Source organism: Bos indicus, chromosome 25 (assembly GCF_029378745.1).
Source record: "Bos indicus isolate NIAB-ARS_2022 breed Sahiwal x Tharparkar chromosome 25, NIAB-ARS_B.indTharparkar_mat_pri_1.0, whole genome shotgun sequence".
Lineage (NCBI taxonomy): Eukaryota > Metazoa > Chordata > Mammalia > Artiodactyla > Bovidae > Bos > Bos indicus.
The window spans coordinates 29,239,099-29,261,683 of record NC_091784.1 but is presented as its reverse complement, the minus strand read 5'-3'; the positions used below and the strand labels follow the sequence as shown (position 1 = coordinate 29,261,683).

At 47.0% G+C, this 22,585-nt stretch overlaps 1 protein-coding gene and 1 pseudogene across 5 annotated transcripts in view; one reads left to right on the top strand and one right to left on the bottom strand.

The window, feature by feature from the left end:
* The window catches only part of RABGEF1 (RAB guanine nucleotide exchange factor 1), a 69,450-nt gene extending 62,841 nt beyond the window's left edge, over window positions 1-6,609 (bottom strand). For 2 of the 5 annotated variants that reach the window (XR_011564086.1, XM_070779990.1), the window contains exons 1-3: window positions 6,168-6,609; window positions 3,436-3,605; window positions 201-379 (exon numbers count right to left, since the gene is read on the bottom strand). Coding sequence is in view for 3 of the 5 variants with exons in the window: in XM_070779990.1 (XP_070636091.1) it covers window positions 201-379; window positions 3,436-3,605; window positions 6,168-6,311 (493 nt within the window). In the remaining 2 variants the exon portion in view is untranslated. The remainder of the gene's footprint in view (window positions 1-200; window positions 380-3,435; window positions 3,606-6,167) is intronic. The other 3 variants (XR_011564085.1, XM_070779982.1, XM_070779983.1) reach the window with 3 other exon arrangements.
* Window positions 6,610-6,629: 20 nt separating this feature from the next.
* Window positions 6,630-13,280, top strand: LOC139179741 (small ribosomal subunit protein eS6 pseudogene; annotated as a pseudogene).
* The last annotated feature ends 9,305 nt before the right edge of the window (window positions 13,281-22,585 follow it).

The following is a 22,585-nucleotide window of genomic DNA, read 5'->3' as shown; positions in this document are numbered from 1 at the left end:
TGGGCCCTATTTCACCTGAGTCTCCCCCTGTGACTGAGAGGATGGCAGGAAGGGAAGCGGGACTCGCTCCCATCCCAAGTATGACAGGTGTGTAGGAAGCCGTGACCCCCCCCCTCTCCTGGTGGGGACCCTGACACTGACCGATGCCTCGCAACCCTCCCTCCTCGCATCTCGACTGCCCCGGGTCGTGGCCCCCTCACCTTTGTAGTAGGGCATGAGCCCCAGGAATGCCTGGCGCACCTTTTCCCCCTTCAGTGGCTGCATGTTCTCCAGCTGCTCCAGGAGGGGCCCGATGGCGTAGTACTGGGCCTCCTTGTACACGGCCCGCACGCGCTCCCGGGGTGGCAGGTCCCCCGAGCGCAGGAAGTTCAGCACATCGCTGAGCAGGAAGGAAAGAGGGCGGGTGAGGGGGAGCTGATGGGCCCGAACAGGGCCTCCCAGAGGTTAGAGCACAGGCTCTGGACCCAGGTGGCCCACTGTGTAACCTCAGGTAAGAGAATTTAATCTCTCTGTGCCTTGATTTTCTACTCCGTAAAATGGGGGAGAAAGTCAGAAAACTACCCCATCATGTTATGAGGGGATTAAATAAGTTAACATATAAAAAGTGCTTAGAAAATACCTAGCACAATGACTTCCAGTGGTTAAGACTCCATGCTCCCAATGCAGGGGCCATGGGTTCAATTCCTGGTCGGGGAAGTAAGATCCCACATGCCACATGGTGCGGTCAAGAAAGAAAGACATCTGGCACAGAGTAAGCCCTCAATAAGTGTTAGTGGTTGTTATCAGTACCATTATTAATATAATTATTAAGTACATATAGGAAAAATGAAAATATATATTTAACCTCTTTATATATTTTAATTGGGTATAGTTAATATCACCTATGAATATACCCATAACCACCACCACCTACATCAAGATACAGAACATTCCCATCTCCTTAAAGTTTCCTTGGGCCTCTTCCCAGCCAATCACTAGAGAGGCAAACGGTCTAACTTCTATCAACAAAGAGTACTTTTGCCTCTTCTTGAAATTCATGTAAGTGGAATCATACAGTATGTCCTCTTTGTGCCTGGCTCCTTCCCTTCAACCTAGTGTTTTTGAGATTGATTTCCTATGTTGTGTGCAGCAGGATTTCCCTTCCTTTGCTGTTTTTCTTTCTTTTATTGCTAAGTATCACACCGTTATATGGGTGTGCTATAGACTATTTATCCATTCTCCTACTGATGGACATTTTAGTTGTTTCTGGTTTGGGGTCTCTTAAAGTAGAGCTGTGATAAATATTCCCTGCAAACTTTTTGTGGACTTGGGGACCAATCCCTCTTAAGTGAATGTCAGCAGGAGAACTTTTTGGTCATAAATGCCTGTTTGACAAAGTGGTTGTAGCACTTCATTCCCACTAGCCACATGGACGAGTTCTGCACCCCCACCCACCCCTGCCATCAGTATTATGCTATACACAGAAGATGACTGCCTAGCCCTGACACCTGAACTGGTTTTGGGAGTGGATAAAAATGACACACTATATTTTCTTAAAATAAAAATTCAGCTCTTTCAGTTCTCTCTTTAGATTCTGCAGTGCTAAGAGCCATTGGACCTATCACTGGCAGGTGTGGAAGGGCTCTTCTGTGAGGGTGTATGAGTAAACCCCAACATCAAGCTGTTACCTCAATAGTTTAGTTTATGACCATGATGCAACACCAGCCAGAACTCACTAAGCAATAATCTGTCAGCCACTATTCAGGTGTTATCCCATATAATCCCTTCAATGACACGGTGTAAGTGCTCTCTTGCATCCATTTTATAAATGAGGAAAAACTGGGGCTCAGAGAGCTTAAGGAACCTCTTACTAAAGGAGCCATGGCTAGCCGGAGGCCCAGATGCAGACACAGGTGACTCCAAGCTCACACCAACAATGGTCCAGACTTTAGTCCAAAGAGCTATGTACTGAGCCCAACTGGAAACCAGCCTAAGGGGAGGCCCAAGCAGCCTCCACAGTGGGTGCTGGGGGCACGTGTGCTCACCCATGGAGAAAAGCCCTAAACTCTTTCATCTGAATCTTTCCACAACTTCACAGGCTGCTGGTGAACCACAGGCCACTGGAGTCCAGTAGTCTGAGGATGAATGCCACAATATCCTGTTTTCTGCCACACCCTTGCCTGGCCCTGCCACTCTCCATGTGGCTACCTGAGCATGGGCACAGCAGCCCAGGGCCAAACCTAGTGCCCCCTCCCCAACACTCCTTCCAAAATTAGTCCTTTAGGCTCGAGGGCAAACCTCAGTGAGCTCTGAAAAGCATAACCCCGGGGCCAGGTCCAGAGAGGAGTATTGTGGAAGATGCCAGCTGGGGCCAGCACTTTCCTCCCCCAAACAGCCTGCAAACAAAAATCTTTTTATAGCTCTGCAGAGAGATGTGACACTTTGTTTTCTCAGCATTGGAGGCAGCTGACAGCCCAATGGGGAAATCCAGATGCTTCAAAGCAAATTATTTGACCAGAGGCTCCTTTCTGAGGATGAAAAATGACCCTCCTCCCGGTGTGGGCAAGCCTACTTGGAGGCTGGCACAGAGATGTAGCAGTGGAGGGTTTCCTTTTGTTCAAGGTCAAGGACCATGCTAGTTCTCCAGTCATCTCCAAAGTTAGATGGATGGGGCAAAGAGCTTAGGCCATATACTCAAAGGACCTGGCCAAAGGTCACACCAAGACTCTATTTAATCCACATGACAGGCCTGCAAAGCAGCTATAATTATTTCTCATTTCACAAACAAGGAAACGGAAACACAGAGTCTTTAACTTGTGTGTAAAGCTGTCAGAAGTTATTTCTGGGAAAGACTTTTTTTTTTTGAGATTATGTCTTCCCATGTTTTACTGTTAAAATGACAGTAACAACTGAAGGTTTTAAGACTTGGCAATACTATAGGATGGCAACCCTATGTTGGTCCTCCTCTTACCTGTATTATTTTTATTTATTTATTTATCACTGCACTGTGAAGCTTGTGGGATCTTTAGTTCCCCAACCAGGGACTGAATGCAGGCCCTTGCCAGGGAGAGCATGGAGTCCTAACCACTAAACCACCAGGGAACTCCCTGTTTGTTTAACTATTCAAAGAAGTCTGGGAACCACCGCCACACACCATGTTCCTCCCTAATGGTGATGCTGACGCTGGTGGAATTCCACTTTCCAGTCTTTGCATAGCAGAGAAGCGGTTTCATCACACCTACCCAATGTGTGTTACCTGGGATGTCTGGGGCTGTCCTTGCCTCCTCTGGGAAAGAAACTAAGAAGTCCGATCCAGTTCAAAGTGCACATTTATTAAATCCCACCAGCAGGTTATCTCCTCTTCCGGGTGTTATGGAAGGTATCACGGTCCTGGGTCCCAGCCCAGGCCACTCACTCACCAGGACCGCGCAGGTGACGGCAAAGGGAAGTACGTACCCGAAGTGCGCGCCGTCGCGGTCGATGAAGTAGCGGCCCTCGGCGTCGGTGGGGATGTAGTGTCGCCCGCTGAACATGGCCGCCAGCATGGTGTCCTCGTAGCGCCGCAGGGTGGACAGGCGTGTAGTGAAGTGAGCCCCTCCGATGTTAAGGGGGACGACCTCAGGGAACTGGGGAGGAATCGCCGGCGCTTTCAATCCAGCAGCTGGGGAGGCAAGCCCGGGCTGCCCGAAAGCCTGGCGTCGTTCTGACCGCTTCTCTCCCATCCCCCCACCCCCTCATCCGTTACCAAGTCCTCTCCCTCCTCCTTCCACAGCTCTTAAATCGGGTCTCTTCCCTGCAGTCCTCCCACCTCTGCTCCAGAGTTCAAAGCCTTCGCTGTCCTCCTTCCGCTTTCTGAACTTCCCATCTTTGTGCCTTTGCTCATGTCCCCAGTGCTCCTGTCACTCTTTCTGTCCATTCAGCAAATGCAACTGCCCCATACGGCAGTGTGTGCTGTTCGCTGCGCAAGGGCACCCGGGTGAGCAAGCTCCGCTAGCCCAGCTGTGCGCCCTTGTGCTAATTCACACTAAGGCACCCTATGGGTTAGCAGCATCCATTCATTTAAAGAGCTTCTGTTCAAGATCCCCTGCTCTGTGAGAAATTTTTTTCTTTTACTTTCTTTCAAATATTTATTTATTTGGCTGCTCAGGCGTCTTAGTCACAGCATGTGGGTCTAGTTCCCTGACTAGGCATCTAACCCATGCCTTAGGAGCACTGAGTCTTAACCACTGGATTACCAGGGAAGTCCTGCGTGAGCAATTCTACTCTGTCGTCCCTTGCCTGCCCCAAGATAGGTTTAACTAAACACTCCCACCATTGTGCCTTCACTATACCCACATTCTCCTCTATAATAGTGCCTTGCACAATAGGTGCTTTGTGCTGTTGGTGGTTCTGTATTACTGCCCAAGTTTTCGAGGGCAGGGACAGCATCTTGTTCACCTATTCTGAGGCCACCCAGAGCAAGGCTCACAGATGCTTGTTGAATAACGCCAGGCATCGACTCCTCACCCTCTGTACCTCTCTGCTTCCCTCCTTAATCTGTGCAGTGAGATTAGTCCCCAGTCCAGTTACAGTTCTGGAGTCAAGGGCAGGGAATAAGGGAACCAACATTTGCCCTGAGAAACTCTAGGTTCTCCCTAATATGCTCAGGGTTTTTTTTTCCCCCTCCTAATCTCTTCACTACTTGTGGCTTTGAAAGAAACCAGGCCAATTCTCTCTAATATTCCCACAAAGCTCCTCCAGATTAACTAAAATTGTATCCCACTGCATACTTCAATATTACAACATCGCTCGGGCTCTGTGAAAGTCTGTGTGTGTTTATCTAGATAGTCCTTTCTCCCAACATTCAAATCCTTTGTGAAATAAAAGGAGGAAGAAACACAGTACATCAAAGTGGTCCAGGGTCTTGTGCAGTATGCCTGGCTCATAGTAAAACCTCAAATAAGCATCAAATGAATGATGAATCAGACAGACAAGCATTTACAGTTCTGTGAATGTAGGTGACGTTACTCGTCTGCACCCAGAGGACATAGGAAATGCCTGCTGCTTATTCAACAGCTAGCTCCACTAAAACTATTCTATGTGCACATCAAGGACTCAAATATTATTGGGGGATAATAATACTTTACATTACTCACATGAAGCCATGCAGTATTTTACATTACTCACATGGAGCCATCTAATCTGTGAAAGAGCTGGCACTGGAGTGCTGGCCTATAATCTCCAGGTCCTATGCTTTTTCTCTCAAAACAGACTGTTTCCCAGTAACAGCACGCGCACACATACACACACAAATGGCACCCCGTGTCTCCAGTGGCTCATTTCTTTCTTCAATTACAAAAGTCCTCCTGGAGTTTTGCCCATTTCACAAGTGTCCCATGATGTTTAGACCACAGCCTCCTAACCCCAAGACGACACTGAAACTTCCCAAGAGCCTCACCCAGGCCCACCTTGCCCTTCTGGGGTTGAGTCCCTTCATCTAGAATGCTACCTGTCACATGCGTCCAGGTCTGCCACTACCTTAGCCCCTATCTCCTAGCCTCTGTTTTCAGCGTCCAGCAGGGCCCCGCCTTCTTTCCTCCCAAGGGTCATTTCAGGTGTTCACAAGATAGTGTCACATGCGTTCAGTGAGACCAGTGGAAGCCACGGTGCGTCACAGCACAGCATCTAGGAGGGAGGGCCATGGAGCTGTCGGGTGGGTAAGGCTACAGCTATGAACTGGCCTGCTTTACATCTGCACGCTGCCCCTGACCCCACTCTCTGGGCAGCTGGAGACTGGGTCTGCACAACTACCCAGGCGTCCTCTTGGATTCTCTAGAAAACACTATCATCTCTTGGAGCTCCAAGGGTCCCTTCCCATGGCTACCCTCCCTCCTCCAGTAGATAAGGGTGGGACAAAGGGATGGAAGTACCAACCCAGGAGGCAGTGAATCCTGGAAGGAGGCGGATGGGAGGGCCAGGTGCCTCCTGGGACAGGGAAGACACACCTGGTGTGTTTGACAAGGGGTGGGGGGGATCGGTGGGTGGTGGGAGCGGGGTTGTAGGGGAGCAAAGAGGAATGGCGCTGCCCTCGGCCCGACCCCCACCCTCCACCTCCGCGCCGCTCACATCCCAAGGTCAGCTCTGCCGGACACTGGCTCCTCGTTCTGCGGCCCTTCCCGCGCCCCCAACCCCTCCCCGGGTCCAGGTACCTCCTGCGGCAGCAGAGGCAGTGAGTGCCCCGCCTGCGTGGCCGTCGGGGTGGCCGGCTCCAGAAAGTCGTCTTCGGCGTCGGAGCTGGACATGGCACCGTCCGGGCGACGGCTGTCTGGCTCCCGCCCCGTGACTACCACCATCCCTTTGGCTCTGGGCAGTGGGCGCGGCTTTGGGCGGGCGGGCGGGCGGGAGGGCGGCAGCCCGGGCACTAGCACCCAGCAGATCCTGGCATGACGCGGCGCGGCCGACAGGCGGGGCCGGAGGGGCCGAGAGCGCAGTGCGCGCAGGCTCTAGGGCGGTGACTCCCTCAGCGCCGACCGGCTAGCCGACCACTGTGGGGACCACAGGGCCACTGGTCTGACCCGGCTGCCTCACGCTATTGGCCGAATCCCGCTAGCGCCCGCCCCCGATTGGCAGGAAGTTCGACCAATCTCAGGGCAGACAGAGCTTTCAGCCCGCGCCTGAGTAGCCATCAGGTGCCAGACCGCTGGCCTTCCCGGCTCTGATTGGCCGTCTGGTCAGCGGGCTCGCCCTCTCCACCAGCTACCACTCGCTTCGCGCAACGGGCGCGCGCGCGGCCACCACCTCTAAGCCGGGCCTTCTTGTTGGCGGGGAGGGTGGCTCCCGCATCCCAGTCGACACCTAGAAACTTGAGGAGAGAGAGGGCTTGCGACTTAATCGTTCGTACGTTTCCAGGGCAACGGGTCCTGCGCATCCTTGGGCCTCGGAGGCCGGGGAAATCCGAATCCCGGAGGACCGGGTCACCTCAATGGAAAACCTGAGCATCCTTTCCTGAGGGAGGAGGCTGAGGTCACTGAGGTTGTAGGAGAGGAAGGGCAGCACTGCGACAGGGGCTGGCCCTCCTCTAACCGCAGAGACGGAACCTGGGTTTCCAGTCTTTCCCGACTGACTCAAGCAGCAATCCGAAAAAGGAAATTCAAAACAGGGGCGATTGAGTTCGATTAAGAATGGCGTAACTCTCCACCCTCCACGCGTCAGGTCTTCCTCTGGACACCTGGAGACACGGATGAAGACACGCCCTGTCTAAATAAGCTCACAGGCTGCGGAGGCGGAGTCCAGCCTGGGCCAACACGTCTGTCTGCAGCCTTGGAATCCGTGTCTCCTGGTATGACAGTCAGCTCAGGGCCTCTCCTAGGGGGTCAAGATTTTAGTTCTTTCAAACCATTTTTACATCTGGCTCTTCATTTGAATCTCACATTGTTGTGTCAGAAAAGGAAACTGAGATCTAGAGGATTAAAACAGCTTCAGGGAGGTCAGCCATGAGCAAGAGGCACAACACTTCCTCTGTTGGACCAATCACACTCCCAGTTGTAGGAGTCTCCTGAAGTGAAGTGAAGTCGCTCAGTCGTGTCCGACTCTTTGCGACTGTAGCCTACCAGGCTCCTCTGTCCATGGGATTTTCCAGGCAATAGTACTGGAGTGGATTGCCATTTCCTTCTCCACTGGATCTTCCCCACCCAGGGATGGAACCCAGGTCTCCCGCATTGTAGACAGACGCTTTACTGTCTGAGCCACCAGGGAAGTCTCCTAGGTCAGTGTTTTTTCTAAATACAGTTGCATCAAAATTACTGGAGGGAGAATTTCTTAAAAAACAGATTCCCAGCCCAGTTGCTCAGTCGTGTCCAATTCTTTGTGACTCCATGGATTGTAGCCTGCCAGGCTTCTCTCTTGGTAGGATTCTCCGGGCAAGAATAGTGGAGTGGGTTGCCATTCCATTCTCCAGGGGATCTTTCCCTTCCTGGGATGGAATGCGGGTCTCCAGCATTGCAGGCAGATTCTTTACCATCTGAGCCACCAGGGAAGCCCTTCTCCAAATATAGTTGCATCAGAATTACTGGAGGGGTAAAATACAGATTCCCAGCCTCACCTCCAGAGACTCTGGTTTGGTGCATCTGGGGGTGAAGCCCTTTAATTTGCATTCCTAACAAACGCCCAGGTTATTCTGATGCTGCAGGTCCTCGAACCATGTTTTGAGCAGCACTGCCCTGATGAAGACCCCTTGAGGCCATCTCTTGGCTCTCACTACCTGCTCCAGCTTCTCTGAACAATATCTATAACAAATTTCCTCTTTCCATCCTTAGGAAGTTTCAGCTGTAATAGAAATTGCAGCCAAAGGTGGCTTAAATCAGTGGTCCCCAGCCTTTTTTGCACCAGGGGCCAGTTTTATGGAAGACAATTTTTCTGTGGATGGGATGGTTTCTGGATGATTCAAGTGCATTACATTTGTTGTACACTTTATTTCTATTATTATTACATCAGCTTCACCTCAGATCATCAGGTATTAGATCCCAGAGGTTGGGGATCCCTAGCTTAAATAATAGGAGAAGTTTATTATCTTATGTAACAAGAAGTCTGAGTAGATCCTGGGTTGGTTCAGTAGGTAACGCAACAAGGAGTTACCTGGACCAGATTGGTTCATTTATCCCCTCTGCCAGATGGCCTCTCCTCCCCTAGGAATCCATAGAGAAAACCAGAGAGCTAAGGGCTATTGGGGTGACATTTATTCCTACACCTTAAAGCAAGGCTTTATAAAAAGAATAGGAAGGGAGCCCCAGAGACTCGGGATGTAGGAAAGCCCATGTGCCATCATGGTTACATTACTGAATGTGTTCGAGTTTTTATCTTCCTTTTCGGTTGAGGAATATATTTCCTTCCAGAATATAGTTTCCCAGTTGGTTTCTGTTTACACGGTGAGGGGACATCCAAGATCAGCTGCCTGGAATGAGGATTTGCTGAGCAAGTAGGCAGGGGTTGGAGCAGGTTTTCTGGGAAAGCAGGGCACTTCGCTGGCAGCGGCTACCCCCAGCCTGCAGTGAAATGATTTCCAGGCCAGTCCGCATGAGGTCTGGAGAAAAGGGTCAATGAGCCTTGGAGGGGGCATGGCGTGCAGGGGTGGGTTCTTTCAGAACACAGACACTTAAACATTGCTGGGATTATTTTTCCTCCAGGAGTCACTCAAACAGATAGTCCTACAGGCATGGAACCCTGCAATTAGTCAATTGGATTCTATCCTCCATGCCTCATTAAAGAAAAGAACTTTTGAATGCCAACAGATTTCCAAAGTACTGATCCAACTACTGAATTTTCTCTCCCAATTCTAATTCAGCGAATAAGAACAATAAAGGAAATAAAAATGGGAACAAAAGCATCCATCTTCTTTTCCTTCCAGTTGAAGGACTGGCCTTTCCTTTCTCTTCCAGCTTTGAGGAGGAGGCTGTTTGCCAGCAGCTTCCCAAGTCCCAAGGCACAAAAGCTTGGCTAAGGACACACTTGCTCAGAACTCGGCTCAGCTCTCCCTCAGCCTCTGACACACCCCCATTCATTAACCACTGCTGTTCCTTAGCCTTACCCACTGTCCACTTGAAAAATATGGCTGATGTTCAGATTGGCTCTCTCATTTCTTTTCTGAATCCCATCTGCCCCCCACAAGTGTGCCTCACTGAATGCCAGAAACTTGAAATCTAAAAGCTACTTTTCCATAGTATCTTGAATCCTGGGTTCTACGGGTGACTTAACTTTCACCAAGCAGATCCCTGCACTTGAGATTTGGAGGGGGAAAGTGGACCCTGAGTTGGAGGCCTGCTTCTTGCTTTTTCAGCAGACCATCTCGGATGTGGAAGTGTTAAAACTTTTTTTTTTTGCTGTGGTGCAGCAGAGGTCCCCTGTTGGTCTTTACCTTCCTGGGTTTTCAGAACTAGGGTGAGGGCATCCATTTTGCTGTCTTATTCATCTCTGTAATCAGCCTCCATGGTCCAGAACAATGCCTGACATAGAGTAGAAACTCAACAGATGAATACATGAAAGAAATGTTCAAATAATTACTTCTCTCTGTAGATTTTTTTTCTCCAGTATTTTATTGGTATTATTAGTATATAAAGACATGGATTGTTATTGATATCATAGAGCTAGGGAATTTCAGGATGGCATCATGCTGGGTTGGTGAGAAGGGGCACCCCTCAAGTTGTGAAAAGTCCTAGGGGTGTTCTCCAGGGCAGAACATTCAGTGGGGGGGCTCTTTGGTTTGAAGTGCACATTGGTAACCATGGTAACTGGTAACCATATTTTCACTGTGCAAGATGACATGGGCCCCAAAGTGTTCTCATCCTAAGCTCTTTGTATGTCAGTTTTTATGAATGTTTTATATTTCCATGAATTAATTATAATAAAACATAAAATATAGATGCAAAAATAACTCACATCCAACAGTAGAAACTAACACAACATTGTAAATCAATTATACTCCAATAAAAGTTAATGGAAAACAAACAAACAAACTTGGGACTTCCCTGGCAGTCCAGCGGTTAAGACTTCCACTGCAGAGGGTGCCAGTTCAATCCCTGGCTGGGGAACTAAGATCCCACATGCCGCATGGTGCAGCCAAAAAGTAAAAATTAAAATAATGATAACAATCACATCCAGAATCCTATGAAAATAGTGTTTTATTATTCTTTTTTAAATTATTTATTTATTTGGCTGTGCCAGGTCTTTAGTTGCAAGTATGTGGGATCTAGTCCCCTGACCAGGGATTGACCCTGGACCCTCTGCACTGGGAGTGCAGAGTCTTAGCTGCTGGACCACCAGGGAAGTCCCCTGAAAATAGTGTTTCATTATTTTGGTTTGAGGGCTTCCCAGGTGGTGCTAGTGGTAAAGAACCTACCTGTCAATGCAGAAGACATAAGAGATGCAGGTTCGATCCCTGGATCAGGAAGATCCCCTGGAGGAGGGCATAGCAACCCACTCCAGTATTCCCTACTGGAGAATCCCATGGACAAAATCCCCTGGTGGACTACAGTCCATGGGGTCATAGAATCGGACAAGACTGAAACGACTTAGCATGCACGCAATTTGGTTTGAGTTGGTAGCTGTCCTACCAACTGCTGCCGATTACTCTCCCACCCCTTTATGTCTCTAAGTGAACTCTTGTTCCAGGCACCTCTGGAAGCATTACAGTCAAATCTCACTGGTGGCTGGCTGAGTTACCTGGAGCCACATCCCCAGTTCTCCCTCCCACTCTCTTGAGTGGCATTTTCACTAGTCTTATCAGTTCAGGTTTAAGCACTTCACAGTTTAAAAATCTTTTAGTCAGCTCTTTGTGGCGCCTTGGAAGCTGTCGGCTGCTTCAGAATGAAGCTGAACATCTCTTTCCCGCCCACTGGCTGCCGGAAGCTCAATGAAGCAGATGATGAATGAAAACTTTGTACCTTCTACAAGAAGCATATGGCCACAGAAGTTGCTGCTGATGCTTTGGGTGAAGAATGGAAGGGTTATGTGGTCCAAATCAGTGGCAGGAACGATAAGCAGGGTTTCCCCATGAAGCAGGGTGTCTTGACCCATGGCTGAGTTCGCCTGCTACTGAGTAAGGGGCATTCCTGTTACAGACCAAGGAGGACTGGAGAGAGAAAGTGCAAATCTGTATGGGGTTGCATTGTGGATGCCAGTCTGAGTGTTCTCAATTTGGTCATCGTGAAAAAAGGGGAGAAGGATATTCCTGGACTCACTGATACTACAGTGCCTTATCGCCTGGGTCCCAAAAGAGCGAGCAGAATCCGCAAACTTTTCAGTCTCTCTAAAGAAGATGATGTCCGCCAGTATGTTGTGCAAAAGCCTCTATACAAAGACGGTAAGAAACCTAGGACTAAAGCACCCAAGATTCAGCGTCTCGTGACTCCACGAGTTCTGCAACACAAACACCGGTGTATTGCTCTGAAGAAATAGCATACTAAGAAAACTAAAGAGGCTAACCTTTTGGCCAAGAGAATGAAGGAGGCCAAAGAAAAACGGCAGGAACAGATTGCCAAGAGACGGAGGCTGTCCTCTCTGAGAGGTTCTATTTCTGAGTCCAGTCAAAAATGAGATGTTCTAAGAGTACCAAATAAGATCAGACATCAAAAAAAAATCTTTTATTCAATATGATTCCATCAAGTGGGAAAAGAATTTATCGGGAAATATAATCCCCCGTGCCCTGATAAAATGCACCTTGTCTGCTGGGGTCCCCATCTCTTGGGACGGCTCCACCATTCCACAGCCTTTCTCCCCCGCAGGGACCCCCGCCCACTTAGAAACTGCCCTAGATTTGAGGTTAGAAATGGCCTGCTTCTCTGAGACAGTAAAAGAGTATCGGAGAAAAACAATTTGCCATTTGGGGGCTTCCTAGCGCTGATATTTGTTCCATTTGTTTGGAACTGTCAGCTAAGAGTCCTTTGCTGCTGCTGCTGCTAAGTCTCTTCAGTCGTGTCTGACTCTGCAACCCCATAGATGGCAGCCCATCAGGCTCCCCTGTCCCTGGGATTCTCCAGGCAAGAATACTGGAGTGGGTTGGTAAAACATTAAAATATCCTGAGGCAATATAGGATTAAAATAATCTATAAGAGTAGGGGGTCTGAAACTTTTTCTGTAAAGGGCCAGAGTAAATATTTTCAATTTACCAGGCCATAGAGTTTGTATTTAGCTCCGTTGCTATTGAGGAAAAGCAGCCATAGACAAGACGCAAGTGATGTCATAGGTTTTGTAGTAAATTATGTCATAAGACATAAACGGTGTGGTCAGATTTGGCTCAATGGTTGTAGTTTACCAACCCCAACACTTCGCCAGTGGACCATGTTTTGTCAGAACTCTCCATCATGACCCGTCCATCTTGGGTTGCCCTACACACCATGGCTCATAGTTTCACTGAGTTAGACAAGGCTGTGGTCCATGTGATCAGATTGGTTAGTTTTCTGTGATTGTGGTTTTCAGTCTGTCTGATCTCTGATGGAGAAGGATAAGAGGCTTATGGAAGCTTCCTGATGGGAGAGACTGACCAAGGGGGAAACTGGGTCTTGTTCTGATGGGCCATGCTCAGTAAATCTTTAATCCAATTTTCTGTTGATGGGTGGAGCTGTGTTCCCTCCCTGTTATTTACCTGGGGCCAAACTATGTTGGAGAAGATTCTTGAGAGTCCCTTGGACTGCAAGGAGATCCAACCAGTCCATTCTGAAGGAGATCAGCCCTGGGATTTCTTTGGAAGGAATAATGCTAAAGCTGAAACTCCAGTACTTTGGCCACCTCATGCGAAGAGTTGACTCATTGGAAAAGACTCTGATGCTGGGAGGGATTGGGGGCAGGAGGAGAAGGGGACGACAGAGGATGAGATGGCTGGATGGCATCACTGACTCGATGGACATGAGTCTGGGTGAACTCCGGGAGTTGGTGATGGACAGGGAGGCCTGGCATGCTGCAATTCATGGGGTCGCAAAGAGTCGGACACGACTGAGCGACTGAACTGAACTGAACTGAACTGAAACTGTGGTGGAGGGCTTCCCTAGTGGTTCAGAGGTAAAGCATCTGCCTGCAATGTGGGAGACCAGGATTCAATCCCTGGGTCGGGAAGATCCCCTGGAGAAGGAAATGGCAACCCACTTCAGCACTCTTGCCTGGAAAATTCCATGGACTGAGGAGCCTAGTAGGCTACAGTCCCTGCGGTTACAAAGAGCTGGACATCACTGAGCGACTTCACTTCAACTTCAAACTATGGTGGAGGTGATGAAGATAGTGGCGACCTCCTTCAAAAAATCCCATGCATGTACTGCTGCACTCAGTGCCCCCAGCCTGCAGCAGGCCACCACCGATCCACGCCTCCACCAGAGACTCCTAGACCAGTCTCTTGTGGGGTCACTGCTCCTTTCTCCTGGGTCCTGGTGTGCACAAGGTTCTGTTTGTGCCCTCCAAGAGTCTGTTTCCCCAGTTCTGTGTAAGTTCTGGCGGCTCTGTGGTGGGGTTAATGGCGACCTCCTCCAAGAGGGCTTATGCCATGCCCAAGTCTGCAGCACCCAGAGCCCCTGCCCCTGCGGCAGTCCACTGCTGACCTGCACCTCCACAGGAGACACTCAAACACAGTTCTGTCTCAGTCCCTGTGGGGTTTCTGGGTCCTGGTGCACAGAAGCTTTGTTTGAGCCCTCTGAGTGTCTCTGGCGGGAATGGGGTTTGATTCTAAACGGCAATTCACCCCTTCTACCATCTCGCTGGGGCTTTTCTGCCCTTGGATGTGGGGTATCTCCTCACAGCTGCTCCAGCACCATGCAGCCACCACTCCAGTGCCTACCATCTTAGGAGAAAGCAATCTAGAACTTTCCCAATGCAGGGGGGCCTAGGTTCAATCCCTGGTCAGGAAACTAAATCCTGCATGCCACAAACATTACGGAGTCTCAGTGACAAATGGAGTTGTGACCACGTCTGTTTCACAGGGGGTCTAGTAGGTTCACAGAAGCATATGTGGTTATTTCTCTAGCTCACAGTCAGGACGCCTGGTGGCTCACGGGGCACAGCCTGCAGCCATCCAGGACAAAATGTGGTCCACTGGAGAAGGGAATGGCAAACCACTTCAGTACTCTTGCCTTGAGAACCCCATGAACAGTATGAAAAGGCAAAAAGATACTACACTGAAAGATGAACTCCCTAGGTCAGTGAAGTGAAGTCAAGTCACTCAGTTGTGTCCAACTCTTTGTAACTCCATGGACTGTAACCTGCCAGGCTCCTCTGACCATGGGATTTTCCAGGCAAGAATACTGGAGTGGGTAATATGCTACTGGAGATCAGTGGAGAAATAACTTCAGAAGGAATGAAGAGACAGAGCCAAAGCAAAAACAACACCCAGTTGTGGATGCGACTGGTGATAGAAGCCAAGTCCGATGCTGTAAAGAGCAATATTGCATAGGAACCTGGAATGTTAAGTCCATGAATCAAGGCAAATTAGAAGTGGTCAAACAGGAGATGGCAAGAGTGAACGTCGACATTCTAGGAATCAGCGAACTAAAATGGACTGGAATGGGTGAATTTAATTCAGATGACCATTATCTCTACTACTGTGGGCAAGAATCCCTCAGAAGAAATGGAGTAGCCATCATAGTCAACAAAAGAGTCCAAATTGCAATACTTGGATGCAGTCTCAAAAACGACAGAATGATCTCTGCTCATTTGAGATGAGAATGGCATTTGAATTTGAATGGCAAACCATTCAATATCACAGTAATCCAAGTCTACGCCCCGACCAGTAATGCTGAAGAAGCTGAAGTTGAAGGGTTCTATGAAGACCTACAAGACCTTCTAGAACTAACACCCCCAAAAGATGGCCTTTTCATTATAGGGGACTGGAATGCAAAAGTAAGAAGTCAAGAAACACCTGGAGTAACAGGCAAATTTGGCCTTGGAGTACACAGTGAAGCAGGGCAAAGGCTAATAGAGTTTTGCCAAGAGAACGCACCGGTCATAGCAAACACTGTCTTCCAACAACAAAAGAGAAGACTCTACACATGGACATCACCAGATGGCCAACACCGAAATCAGATTGATTATATTATTTGCAGCCAAAGATGTAGAAGCTCTATACAGTCAGCAAAAACAAGACTGGGAGCAGACCACGGCTCAGATCATGAACTCCTTATTGCCAAATTCAGACTTAAATTGAAGAAAGTAGGGAAAACCACTAGACCTTTCAGGTATGACCTGAATTGTCGGGAGCTGCCTTAGGCATTACTGACAAAATGGAGGCACAGCCCCCAGCCCCCTCTCCTCATTCCTCAGGCACGGATCCCGGGATGAAGGAGTTAGGCCTTGTAATTCTGACTTGTCTTTTCCTCTCCTAGGCTGAGTTGACTGAAAAGGAATATTAAGGTGCTTATTGTTCTTGAGAGGAGCATGAGAAGGCACAAAGCCTTCTGCAGCTGTGCTCAGAAAATAATTCATAAAGTTAATCATTGACATTTGTTCAAGGACTTTTACAAAAGAGTGTTCCAGGATGAGCACATTGTAGCTTGAGGCCATGAGAGGGATTGATATCTGAAGCCTATTTGTAAGAATGTTTATGGCAAAGGAGTTTACTGAATTTAGGGCTTAGAAATAATTAAAACAGTTAGAAGTTAAAGATTTAAGAAATGTTGTAAAACTAGAATATTTTACTATAGCTTATAGAAGTTAGGAATTTTTAGAGACACTATAGCTAGAAGCCTTTTTAAGAGACAGTGAGCTCAGGATGTTAGGGGCAAACAGGATTTAGGAAGATAAGTAGTAAACTGAGGAATGTAGCATGAGTTACAATGTAATCACAAGTTAACTACAGGACACATTAGAAGAGGTAGATAATAGATGATAAGGCTGATTCTGAGATAATCACTGAAGCAGGAACTCTGAAGAGCAACAATGATTTATGGAGATAATAAATCTGGGAGAGGGGGAACTGAAAATGTCAAACCTCTGACCTAATGTTTTTGTAAAAGTATAAAAGAGAATCTTAAACTTGAAATAAATAGGCAGTCCAAGAAAAATGAGAGGCTGTCTCATTCACCGACACCGTTCACCTCTTCAGGTTGAATCCCTGGCTGCTGGAGTTGGACTCCGGCACTGAATCAAATTCCTTACGATTATACAGTGGAAGTGACAAACAGATTCAAGGGATTAGATTTGATAGATTGCCCGAAGAACTATGAATGGAGGTTCATAACATTGTACAGGAGACAGGAATCAAGACCATCCCCAAGAAAAAAGAAATGCAAAAAGGCAAAATGGTTGTCTGAGGAGGCCTTACAAATAGCTGTGAAGAGAAGCGAAAGGCAAAGGAGAAAAGGAAAGATATACCCATTTGAATGCAGAGTTCCAAAGAATAGCAAGGAGAGATAAGAAAGCCTTCCTCAGTGATCAGTGCAAAGAAATAAAGGAAAACAATAGAATGGGAAAGACTAGAGATCTCTTCAAGAAAATTAGAGATACCAAGGAAACATTTCATGCAAAGATGGGCTCAATAAAGGACAGAAACGGTATGGACCTAACAGAAGCAGAAGATACTCAGAAGAGGTGGCAACAAAACACAAAGTACACAAAAAAGATCTTCACGACCCAGATAATCACAATGGTGTGATCACTCACCTACAGCCAGACATCCTGGAGTGCAGTCAAATGGGCCTTAGGAAGCATCACTACAAACAAAGCTAGTGGAGGTGATGGAACTCCAGTTGACCTATTTCAAATCCTAAAAGATGATGCTGTGAAAGTGTTGCACTCAATATGCCAGCAAATTTGGAAAATTCAGCAGTGGCCACAGGACTGGAAAAGGTCAGTTTTCATTCCAATCCCAAAGAAAGGCAATGCCAAAGAACGCTCAAACTATCGCACAATTGCACTCATCTCACACACTGGTAATGTTCAAAATTCTCCAAGCCAGGCTTCAACAGTACATGAACCGTGAACTTCCAGATGTTCAAGCTGGATTTAGAAAAGGCAGAGGAACAAGAGATCAAATTGCCAACATGTGTTGGATCATCAAAAAAGCAAGAGAGTTCCAGAAAAACATCTACTTCTGCTATACTGACTGTGCCAAAGCCTTCTGCTGTGTGGATCACAATAAACTGTGGAAAATTCTTCAAGAGATAGGAATACCAGACCACCTCACCTGCCTCCTGAGAAATATGCAGGTCAGGAAGCAACAGTTAGGACTAGAGATGAAACAACAGACTGGTTCCAAATGGGAAAGGAGTACATCAAGGCTGTATATTGTCACCCTGCTTATTTATCTTATATGCAGAGTACATCATGAGAAACACTGTGTTGGATGAAGCACAAGCTGGAATCAAGACTGCTGGGAGAAATATCAATAACCTCAGATATGCAGATGACACCACTCTTGTGGCAGAAAGGGAAGAACTAAAGAGCCTCTTGAAAGTGAAAGAGGAGAGTGAAAAATTCAACATTCAGAAAACTAAGATCATGGCATCTGGACTTATCACTTCATGGCAAATAGATGGGGAAACAGAAACAGTGACAAACTTTATTTTGGGGGGCTCCAAAATCACTGCAGATGGTGAGTGCAGCCACAAAATTAAAAGATGCTTGCTCCTTGGAAGAAAAGTTAGGACCAACATATTAAAAAGCATATTAAAAAGCAGAGATATTACTTTGCCAACAAAGGTCCATCTAGTCAAAGCTATGGCTTTTCCAGTAGTTATGTATGGATGTGAGAGTTGGACTATAAAGAAAGCTGAGTACTGAAGAATTGATGCTTTTGAACTGTGGGGTTGGAGAAGGCTCTTGAGAGTCCCTTGGACTGCAAGGAGATCCAACCATCCTAAAGAAAATCAGTCCTGAACATTCATTGGAAGGACTGATGCTGACGCTGAACTCCAGTACTTTGGCGACCTGGTGTGAAGAACTGACTCAATCTGAAGAGACCCTGATGCTGGGAAGGATTGAAGGCAGGAGGAAAAGGGGATGACAGAGGATGAGATGGTTGGATTGCATCACTGACAGAATGGACATGAGTTTGAGTAAACTCTGGGAGTTGGTGATGGACAGGGAAGCCTGGCGTGTTGCAGTCCATGGGGTCTTAGAGTCGGACACAAATGAGAGACTGAACTGAATCCCTACACAAGAGAAATAGATCTAAGTGCATTGTGATCTTTTGCTCCATCTAAATGCCTTAATAGTTAATACCCAGCTTCATGTCTTTTTAGAAATTTTTCTTCTTTTTTATAAACACTTGTGTCAAGGGCTGAGTTTCAATAGACTGCAACAAGGGAGCTGCTTGTTATGTACAGAAATACCAAAGCTTCATTTCTAATTCAAGTCTCAGCCACTCATTTGTGACGAACAACCAATAGCCAAGACTTGATTATTAATTTTACTGATTTTTCATCAAAAGGAATGGCTAAATAAAGAGACATCAGAAAATAAGTGAATGGAAAGTTCCTGTTAAATCTAACTAGATGGCTCGTCTTGGGTAAGTCACAGTACTACTCTAGACCCCAGATTTTCTAAGATTAGGGCATTCAATCTCTTGATTTATTTCTTTTATAAAGCTCTCATTGTTTTTCACTTCTTTACTGAAAGTAATTCATGATGATTGTAGCATTTAGAAAACAGGGTTAAGCAGAAAGACAATAAAAATACCCACAACCCCACCACAAAGAGATGAGACTGTTAATGTCTTGGCACATGTCCTTTCTGTTGTCTTTCAATTTAGTGACTCCATTTAGTTTTCTATCCATCCTTTAAATAACAGAAGTGGGAGCAACCAAACAGCTTTGTGATTTCAAATTTTCACTTAATGTAATGTGAACATTTTTCCTTGTTATGAACATTTTCTACAGTATCATATTAGCTGAATATTGTTATGTGGATGTACCATAAATCATTTAACTAAACCTGCCTTTCATTAGTTTTCTTTTCCAGTTTTTTGTTTCTCTAAACTTCATTGCAGTGGACATCTTTGTGGGGAAACTTTTACACACATCTATATTTTCGTATTTACTTTTCTGTACATTCAGCAGTTATTCCATGTTTGACCAACAGAGGGCATTTAGAGCTTCCATCTCAGAGAAAGGCCATAAAGCCATTTCTACCAGACATAACAAAATAGTGGTTTTCTTTGGAAGGAATGATGCTAAAGCTGAAACTCCAGTACTTTGGCCACCTCACGCGAAGAGTTGACTCATTGGAAAAGACTCTGATGCTGGGAGGGATTGGGGGCAAGAGGAGAAGGGGACGACAGAGGATGAGATGGCTGGATGGCATCACTGACTCGATGGACGTTGAGTCTGGGTGAACTCCGGGAGTTGGTGATGGACAGGGAGGCCTGGCGTGCTGCGATTCATGGGGTCGCAAAGAGTCGGACATGACTGAGCGACTGATCTGATCTGATCTGATTGTGAAAAATATAATTTTGGATGTCCAGTAATAATCAGCAAATTCCAAAGGGAGAATCAGTCATTTATTTTTATATATAACCAGAATTCCTCCCTGCAAAAACAAACAAACAAACAAAAAACCCTCAAATAGTGTGCTTTATTAAGACTTAAATCCAAAATGAATACAAATTATCTTTTTTGCCCAATTCAGAAAAGGAGAGCTCAGCTTTATGCAAAGACCTAAATTCCCCACAGAAGATAGTGATAAACAACCAGGGAAGGGAGCTCAATGCCCAAAATATAGGTCTTGCCAGAGAAAAGCCCAGACAGCCCCAGGATCTGGAGGTCCCTAGGAAGATAAATTTGGCGGCAAACACTGGAGTCCTGCCTAGACTATTACTTATCCATCACCTACCAGTCAGGTTGTGGTAGGTAATACTATAGGTTTTGTTAGCTAGAGCCCATTGTTTTATGTACATTCTTCTTGATTTTCACCAAGATCATAAATTTACAAGGCAGCACTTCTTGGCACAATAATTATAGCCAGCAAATGACTAAGTACAAGGGGGGTATTTAAATAGTTGTCACTCAGTGCTAATGACAAGTTTCTATTCTAGTAAAAAGATGATTATTGAGAGGCAGAGTGGTGGGTAAGGGTGTTGGCTCTAGAGCCAGGTTGCCTGTACTTGCATCCTGATTCCATCACTTACTAGCTGATCTGGAAAGCTAGTACTGCCTCCTGACCCAGTGTCTGTGAAAATGCTGCTGCTGCGGCTAAGTTGCTTCAGTCGTGTCCGACTCTGTGCAACCCCATAGACGGCAGCCCACCAGGCTCCCCCGTCCCTGGGATTCTCCAGGCAAGAACACTGGAGTGGGTTGCCATTTCTTTCTCCAATGCATGAAAGTAAAAAGTGAAAGTGAAGTTGCTCAGTCGTGTCCGACTCTTCGCGACCCCATGGACTGCAGCCTACCAGGCTCCTCCGTCCATGGGATTTTCCAGGCAAGAGTACTGGAGTGGGGTGCCATTGCCTTCTCCACTGTGAAAATGCAGGTAGAAATAATACCTACCTCTGGTGTGATTTTGAGAATTAAATGAGTTTAGACACACGCATTCAGGCACAGGGCTTGGACCATGAGAAGTTCTTGATAAATGTTTCTAGAGTGATTATGAGCCTTAGTGATTACTAAGATTTTTTTCCTCTCATTTTGAAATTCTATGACTCGTCATGGATGCTGCTCTCTCCAAGCTCCTCAGACACTGAGGACCCTGGCCTCTCCCTGGCTCCACAGGTTCACCTGATGGCTGCAGCCACGGCTTTGCTGGCCCCAAGCAGCTCTCTGATCTTCACAGGTGACAGACACATCTTCCCCTGGTCCCTCACCCAGTTACCTCTTTTTAAATTTTACTCCACATGTCTTTCATTTGTTCAACAGGAGTTCCATTTAATTCCATCGAATCATAACATTTCACAAATAGTCATCTTCATAGGGGTGCTCTAAGATGTCCCATGGAACAGAAATGCTTTCCTTTACAGGGCTCAAAAGAAATGTGCTCAGATGGGAAAATCAGGCTTTGTGAAGGAAGGAATGTCAATGGGGATGCAGACACCATAGCATCTGCTTCTCTGGGCCACTTGTGCAGTGGTTCTTCTTTCCTGAGCCAGCCGTTTTGTGCAATTGTTCCTTTTCCTATTCCAATACAATCCCAATCATGAAGGTGGAGTCTCCAGAGCTGGGCAGCCATAGGGAATAAAAATCTTTATGTTCACCTGCTGCTGCTGCTGCTAAGTCACTTCAGTTGTGTCCAACTCTGTGTGACCCCATAGACGGCTCCAGGCAAGAACACTGGAGTGGGGTTGGCATTTCCTTCTCCAATGCATGAAAGTGAAAAGTGAAAGTGAAGTCACTCAGTCATGTCCGACTCTTCGAGACCGCATGGACTGCAGCCCACCAGGCTCCTCCGTCCATGGGATTTTCCAGGCAAGAGTACTGGAATGGGGTGCCATCGCCTTCTCCGTATGTTCACCTAGGGCTGAGTATTGGAGTCAGGCTGGGCTATAGTTTACAAATGTCCTTGCCTCCCATTCTAATAGGCTCTGGAAGGGTGTGTGACCTCCTCCCTACAATGCTGGTAACATAAGACTAATACAGGAAATAAGGAAAAAACAAAAACACGAATTACATTATGTTAAAGCTGATTTTATTGCTTTCTGGAGGCTGGAGCAGTAACTAGAGCAGTAACAAGCAATGGGACTTAAGACAGCTGAGCCCATAACAGAGCTGGGATTTCCCAGGGAGACAGGAGAGGGATTGGGTTTCTGGGCATCTGGAAGCAGCAGAAAATAGTGTAAGGGCCCAGGGAGGAAGTGTACTGTTCACAAGGGGTGCCAAGGCCACACTGTGGAGGCAGAACAGTTCAGATGTCATGTGTGAGGCATTAGAGAATCAAAGGTTTTTGAACAAAAGAGTGACTTAAGACATAGTGCTGAACAAAGGACTGCTCTGGCAGCAGGATTCATTTTCAGTTGAAGGGGACAGGGCTAGGGGAGTGGAGCAGAAAGAAGGATTGTAGGGTCAGGCTTGAAACCATGTCCGTGGCACTAGCTGAGGGGCCTCGTGTAAATGACTTGACTAGGCCAGCCTCTGTTTCTTCATCTGAAACTGATATGTTAGAGGCTTCTGGGAAGATTAATCATTTACCAAATATTTTACTAGGTTCTTACAATGTGCCAGACATTTTGCTA